Here is a 7,152-nt window from a genome sequence, read left to right on the forward strand (position 1 = left end):
ACCAATCGTTGATGGCGAGAGGCGGGACTCCGTCGTTTGATAACAACGCCTTGCACTAGTTCGTATAAACTGACCGACCTCTGAAGTATGTTAGACTGGGGACAACTAACTAAGGAAGACATGATTCAATAGACTATTTAGAAGGTGAGTTTTATACTGCATTAACTTGTCCTTTAAGCAAAATAGCCCAATGTAAAGGTAGCTGACGCCGGTATCTTCCATGTTTGTGTCATTTGAATATTGACCTAGCCCAGCTAATTGTGCAGAACACTGGGACAAACAAAGTGCAACTGCTCGGTATTTGTCTCATAGCCCACTCTGTATTGAAAAGTTTTATATAATGTTGGAATTATAATTGTGAAAAGACAAAACAGCTAATTATTTTTTTTTTTAGCTTTACTTCAACGTATACCATATCGCAAGACTTAAATTAATGTAAGAGCAATAACGTGGATGTCATACGCTCCTTCTGCGCACTGTACCTGCAGGTTGAGGTTAATAGGGTTGCAACAATCCTATATTGACCTATCAAATGCAGACCTACCTCATTTCACGACTCTTGTACTTAAAAGTCAGTGTTTATTTACACACTGTCATGTGTGAAGATTTTTAACAATGTCTTTCTGTGTCCATGTTCATCTCTAAAGTTCTCCTCTTCATCTCTTTGCAGGGAATATCACAAACCCTCAAAATGAAGGGTCTTTTTCTTGTCGAGCCGGTGGTTGCCTTGTACGCTTTCTCCAGCTTCCTCATCTATCCTCTTGTTCAGCAGTATGTGTACCGGAGGCTGTGGGAACAGCTGACAAACACCACCTATCCCATTTCTGACAACACGTCCAGATGTGCAACCAGCAGCAACAGAAGCGACTCAAGCTACCATGAGGTTTGCCTTTAATAATAAGAGAGCATGCCTTCAATTATGTCAGTGTACTCCATTGGAAATGTTAGGAACATTTTATACTTTTTCCTATGACTTCAGACATGTAAAGGATATGTTTTCTTAATATAAACGTGTCCGCTACCCACCAGTGTAACAAGTATTTAAATTGAGAATTATTTTTTATAATACATTTAAAAAAAATATACCTTTTTACAGAACCTTTAAGAATAGGAAAATGCTCCCTTGGGTACACTATATGTTTTCTGCTTATTACACTGTCATGCATGTGACTTTTGCTCGATGATTCATGTGTCATGCCCTCTGTTGAAAAAAAAAAAAAATGAAATGTCTTACTTTAAAGCATTGCGAGGCAGTTTGTATTGCAAAAACTATATCTGCGTTGAACCCTTAACAGACATGAGTCAGCATAAACTTTCAGATAATCCTTTCAAATCTTTTCTTTTGACACAGGTCACGTAAATATTCAGCTACTTTGTCATAAGGTGATATGCAAAGAGGACTCGGACTAAAGATTACAGATCTGAACTCACAAACACAATGTGATAACATTTTGCAGCAACACTTTTGCTAAAGAGTAAAACTCAGTTTAAACCCGTTTCATTTTCATTATCATTTAACAAGTCGCCGCAATCAAGTCTGACATACACAAACACTTACAACATTAAGAAACGACTAAGAAGAATGTTTTTTTTTTTCATTTAAAAGTATCAAGACCTTTTTATTATTTATTTCATCATTTAAAAGAAGCATGAAACGTAACAGGGAAGTGAGAAAAAAACAACCGATCTAGAAAAGCCTGCTGTTTGTCTGAAAATAGCCCCTCCTGCACCTGGCAATGATTCAGAAAACCTCACATGATGTTAGATGTTAGAATTAGATAACCAGATTGTCACAATCTTTGTTTAACTTGTGTTGTTTGTTAGAAAGTGTCTAGCTTGAAGGCAACCATTGTGCTATTTTTAGACCGGCTACTGAAGCAGAAAACAGACTGTTAATATATGATTTACTACATAACTTTTCTTTCTTTTTCTCATAACTTTCTGTCTTTCTGTGTTTGTAGGAGGTCCAGAAGCAGGCGTCTCTCTTCTCCCTCTACACCGAGCTCTTCTCCACCATCCCCTCCTTGGTGGTCACCCTCATGCTTGTGGCATACAGTGACCGAGGGGGACGCAAGATCACAATCATCATGCCTTTGATTGGCACGTTGCTCTACACCCTGACCTTCCTGACAGTGTCCTTCTTTGAGCTCAACCTTTACCTGCTCATCGGCTCCTCACTCCTCAGCTCTCTGTTCGGCGGCTTGGGCACATTTCTCGGCGGCTGTTTCGCCTACATAGCAGACCTGTGCGAGGATGATCAGCAGAAGACGCTGCGTATGGCTGGTGTGGACATGATGATTGGCCTGTTGTCTGGCCTGGCTTCAATATCAACAGGCTACTTTCTGAGAGCTGCAGGCTTTAACTGGCCTTTTGTTACCTCGGCACTGTGTCAATGTTTGATCCTTTTTTATGCAATTTTTATCCTGGAAGAGACTGTGAAGAAGCCTCCCACAGACGCTGTTACCGTTGGGTCTCCTCAGCCCTCTGCCTTAAAACAGATGTTATACGGGGTCTACCGGATGTTTGCAGGGGCCAGCCGCAGGTGTAAAACTGTCCTGGTGCTGCTGATACTCATTTTCACCAGTTTCTCCTTCGCTTACATTGGAGGGAGCTCCCTGATTACACTTTACGAGCTCAATGAGCCGCTATGCTGGACGGAGATTCTGATTGGCTACGGCGGAGCACTTTCCTCCACAGTGTTCCTGACAAGTTTCGTAGGAGTGTGGGCGCTCACCTTCTGCGGTGTGCCAAAGCTGCTCATTATCCTGACAGGGATCCTCTCCGTTCTATCGGGCATGATCCTGTTGGGCTTCACAAAGACTACTTTACTCATGTTTTTAGGTGAGAAAAACGTCCATACCAACTGTCCTTCCATAAACTATAATGTATAGTAGTTTGAATCTCCTGTTTTTAAGCATTTAAGCTTTGAAGGAATGACAAAAACAGAATCAAAACTTGTTCCTGCACTAATTCACACATGCCCTTTTGACAGTGAAGTTTAGTACTGTTAGATAGTTTAATGAAGGACACAGACATATGGGTTATTTCCCTATTTCCCCCTTCTTACATTTTTAAAATAGAAGCCACATGGTTTGCAAACCAAGCCATACTGAATGTAAGATTATATATGTACTACAAGTAGCTGGAGTGCATTTCTTTAGATACATGGATACATTTTAGCAATAAAAAGGCAAGAGCTGAGGAGTCAAATACATAAACCAACTTTGGGCTTCTTGCTGAAGTTACTGATTGACAGCAGCTTTCCCACCAGCTTCACGAGGTGTATAAGTTATTGTAGCTCCAGTATCTTCTGAACTTTATGAGATAATTGCATTGTAAAATATTAGAATACCAAAGTTTACATAACCTAAAGTCAATCAAAAAATAATTTGACTTTACCTAGTATGATATGATGTCTGTTGTCTGTCACTTGTTTACCACAGTGAGGTTGCCGATGCTCCTGGCTGTTGTTCCTTTCCCTGTCCTGAGATCCATGATGTCAAAGATCATCTCAAAGTCTGAGCAGGGTAAGTGCTTTTAGAGCTTTTCAGGAGCCAGACAACCATGTCTGTGTATGTTTGTAGAGTCAGAGTCCATGAAGAGTTGCCTGCCCAAGCGACTTCACAATGCACTTGAAAACAAGGCACTCCAAGTTTAGAGGGGGGAAATGTTCTTCAACAGAAACAGTTTATAACCACCTATTACTTCTTTCCTCTGTGCTGTTTTTCAGGAGCCCTGTTTGCCTTTGTTTCCTTCCTGGAGAGTTTAACCAGCAATGTATCCGTGGCAGTCTTCAACAGTATCTATGCTGCTACGGTGGCATGGTACCCAGGTTTTGTCTTCTTGTTGTCGGCAGGACTCTGTGCCATCCCTCTGTTTTTCCTCGGGTAAGTTCATCACGTTGCCATTGAAGGTAACACAAAGTAAGAGGTCCATAAAGAACTTTTTCACATTTTCATATTTTAAATCAATCTTTATATTCAGTATTTAAGCATGAAATTAAACATTTCTATACGTGCACACCAGTTGAAATGCCCTGTTAATCTCCATTTTTAGTCCAAGAAAGAAGATATGTCTGCACACTTGCTTGAATGCCATGAAAAACACGTTTGTTTAATTTCAGTATGCCATAAAAATCAACATCTAGCTGCTTTAAATTTGCGATTATTAGATCATATATAAATGTTTTCATTGTTAGAATATAACACTATATCAGAAACCATTCTCAACCCATTTTCAAAGCTGTCCTCAGTGGTGCATTCAAGGACTTTCCCAAAATATGAGTGTCCTGCTTGAGGGATTACATTGATATTCTCTGACGGCTAGTGGATAAAGTTACAGTTAATGCTGTGCAAATATGCTTCAGGTGTAGAGCTGAACTTGTAGATTGAGTTTCTTTACAAAAGCCTTTTCCTGCTGAGTCATAATTTTTCGGCTCATGAGAAAAGAGCAATGTTTTGCTTTAGTTGGGCACTCGGAAACCAAGAAGACTCAGTTCCTCATTGTGGAGATTATCACATTCAACTTCCCTTGCCAAACAGTTTCCACCTTTTAGATAAACGTTTGACATGTAAACTGTGTTCCTTCCTATGTTAGAGTCGTTATACTGTGTTGTCAAACTTGTGTTGCTGAGTCAGCCTGGGACTAGAGGCTATCCACTTCTGTCACATGCACTGGTTGTTCTGAAGAATACCAGAATAACAAAGCAGCTGGTTCAATAATCTCAGTTTACAAGCCACAGTCACTATGGACTTCACAGAAATATCCCTACTTTGGTGAAAACAGGTCTTATATAGTACTGTGAAGCCTGTCTACTATTACACTAGTTTCAATAACTGTGATGGAAGTCTGTAATGAAGATAGAGGAAACAGAACTGTCTCTAAAGAGTTGAGTATAAGGCCTTTGTATACTAAACTCCTAGTATACAGTAGTATAAGGGGTTTAATAATAAGGAAGAAAGATCTACATTTAACAATCTGAAATGAAACAAGAGGTCGCACAAAAAGACAAAACAGACACAACAAACACAAGACTGTGCAACAAAACTCTGTGACACAGAGATTTGGTGTAATCTTCGTTCCGCTTTAAGGGATCCAAGAGCTACATTACCACGCAGGAAATGAAAACACAGAACTGAGCTTAGCTGATATGAGTTCAAGGTCAGTCAAAAACAACTGCTTCAAAATAATCTCTCACAGTCACAGTACTAATATGCACTAAAGCAAGTTTCCACTACGTAACTTTCACTACCAAACAAATCCATGTACTAGTCCTTAACTAAAGGGGAATACCAGTAATAATATAACACATGCACCTGATGTTATATATACCAGTACATGTGGCACAAGTGAACAAAACAATCTGGATGATACCTGTTAGGGGCGATATATTGTTGTCCTGACTTACAATAATTAAATCGCTGGGGCAAAATCTCAATGTATAATTAAAGATTTATTTGTGGGCTTTTTGGGCCTTTATTGTAGAAATAGGATAGGACTGCGGATAGAGCAGTAGGTCAGATTCAAATCGCACCACTTGGATGACCACAGCCTCTGTACGTGGGGCGTGCAAACTAACCTCTACGCTACCGGCGCCCCAAATCTCAATATTTTCTATAAAAAACTGTGCTGCCCTAAAAGGATTTGTCTGCCAATTTGACTCACAGTGTCACCACTTCATGACTCCTCATGGTGGTACTTATGACGTAGACGAGGGTAATGTTACGCAGTTAATTGTCCAAAGAAGAAGAATGAAGCTCATAATGATAGCGGTGAAATTAAGTTAAGAGATTAAGTGTGATAAGAGGTGAAACTGAAACCTAATTTCTGTGAATAAATACTTTAGTCCTGCACTTTACCTTTTTAGAGCCTTTTTTTTTTATCACATTAGCAACAAGATTGGTGGTTTCTATTTAGTTAATGGCTGTCACTGCTGGCACGGGGTAAATAAAAAACCATAAACCATATTTACACTCAAACATTCTAATACATAACCAATGTAAAAAAAACAGCATTTAAGGTAATTAGGTTTTGTCATTTAAAATCAGTCTGCAGCTTGATCCAATGCAACTGGGTCGTGCAGAAATCTTCAAAGCTTTCCCAATTCAGCTCTGACTTTGAGAACAACAAATTGCAAAATGTCAATTGTGGGAAGCATAAGACTCCAATTCTTCTCCAAGTTATATGGGTTGACATTTTATGAGTTTTGTGAAAAGATACCAATGGCTTAGTCAGCGTGTACTCAAAGAAGTTCAGTTTACTTTACAAGAACAAATGTATGCTGAGAAAGAAATTCAAGGCTTGTAATAAATCTTGTTGCATCATGACACAATCATTAACAAGAGTTAAAAAAAGTTGGCTCCACTACTTTCTTTTTCAAATGAAGAGAGAAGCGAGACTTGTTGCTATAGTGATATCTTAGTAATTAGGAAAATGTCAAGAGGAAAGCCCAAGTGTGTAAAAGTAGACAGCAGTTCAATGATTATCTCCAGGAACACTTTAGTACGACAATTGTTTTTCCTGTTTTAAGTGCCAGAGAACATTATTTTTTTGCTTCCCTTGTTTTCTGCCTCTCTGATGCCAGTTTGTCCATGTTTCAGGGTGGTGGGGTTGATAGGAGTGGATGTACCAGTAGAGGTAGAAAAGCCAGAGCCTGTCTACCCAGGGGAGGAGGATCCTGTTGAAGATCTGAATGAAAACAGTCCTCTTCTAATCTGAGCCACACGGACCGCCAAAACCTCACCAGCACTTTGTTACGTTTTTATATCCTCATTTATTCGTTGTTACTTTTCCTAAAAAGTATCTCAATATATCTTTTTTTTATTTTTTTTTTATTTTAAGTTTATACTGCGATTACAGAAGCATCTCTATTTGTGCTACTCAGGATGTTTTATCTTTTAAACTTTATTATTCCAAAAATACAGAAGGGAGCAAATTTAGATTAGACATATATAGGATGTTAAGCATGTCAATGAATTGATTTCAAGGGTGTGCATGAAATCTAAAAGGGTTTCAATAATGAAAAGTGGGTGAACATTGTTAGGATTTGTGCCCTAACTGTGAAATTACTAATGGATTCAAAAGGAATTCATGTGTTTTGCAACATTTTTAGTGTGATACAATTTGCAGTTTTACGTTTTAAACTCTTCTTTC

At 38.9% G+C, this 7,152-nt stretch overlaps 1 protein-coding gene across 1 annotated transcript; it reads left to right on the forward strand.

Annotated features, from left to right (window-relative positions):
• Window positions 1–10: 10 nt before the first annotated feature.
• On the forward strand, window positions 11–6,938 carry si:dkey-5g14.1 (lysosomal proton-coupled steroid conjugate and bile acid symporter SLC46A3). The gene is made up of 6 exons (XM_061054988.1): window positions 11–144; window positions 671–883; window positions 1,962–2,841; window positions 3,444–3,527; window positions 3,731–3,887; window positions 6,600–6,938. Exons 2-6 carry the CDS (start codon window positions 692–694, stop codon window positions 6,715–6,717), a joined length of 1,431 nt encoding a protein of 476 aa, XP_060910971.1. The 5' UTR covers window positions 11–144; window positions 671–691; the 3' UTR covers window positions 6,718–6,938.
• The last annotated feature ends 214 nt before the right edge of the window (window positions 6,939–7,152 follow it).

Source organism: Labrus mixtus, chromosome 14, assembly GCF_963584025.1.
Source record: "Labrus mixtus chromosome 14, fLabMix1.1, whole genome shotgun sequence".
NCBI lineage: Eukaryota > Metazoa > Chordata > Actinopteri > Labriformes > Labridae > Labrus > Labrus mixtus.

Excerpts from the sequence above, each read along its gene's own strand:
- si:dkey-5g14.1 (XM_061054988.1), top strand. The coding sequence starts at position 692 with ATGAAGGGTCTTTTTCTTGTCGAGCCGGTGGTTGCCTTGTACGCTTTC. Across the intron at positions 2,842-3,443 it reads TACTTTACTCATGTTTTTAG|TGAGGTTGCCGATGCTCCTG; the intron begins GTGAGAAAAACG and ends TGTTTACCACAG. Across the intron at positions 3,888-6,599 it reads ATCCCTCTGTTTTTCCTCGG|GGTGGTGGGGTTGATAGGAG; the intron begins GTAAGTTCATCA and ends TCCATGTTTCAG.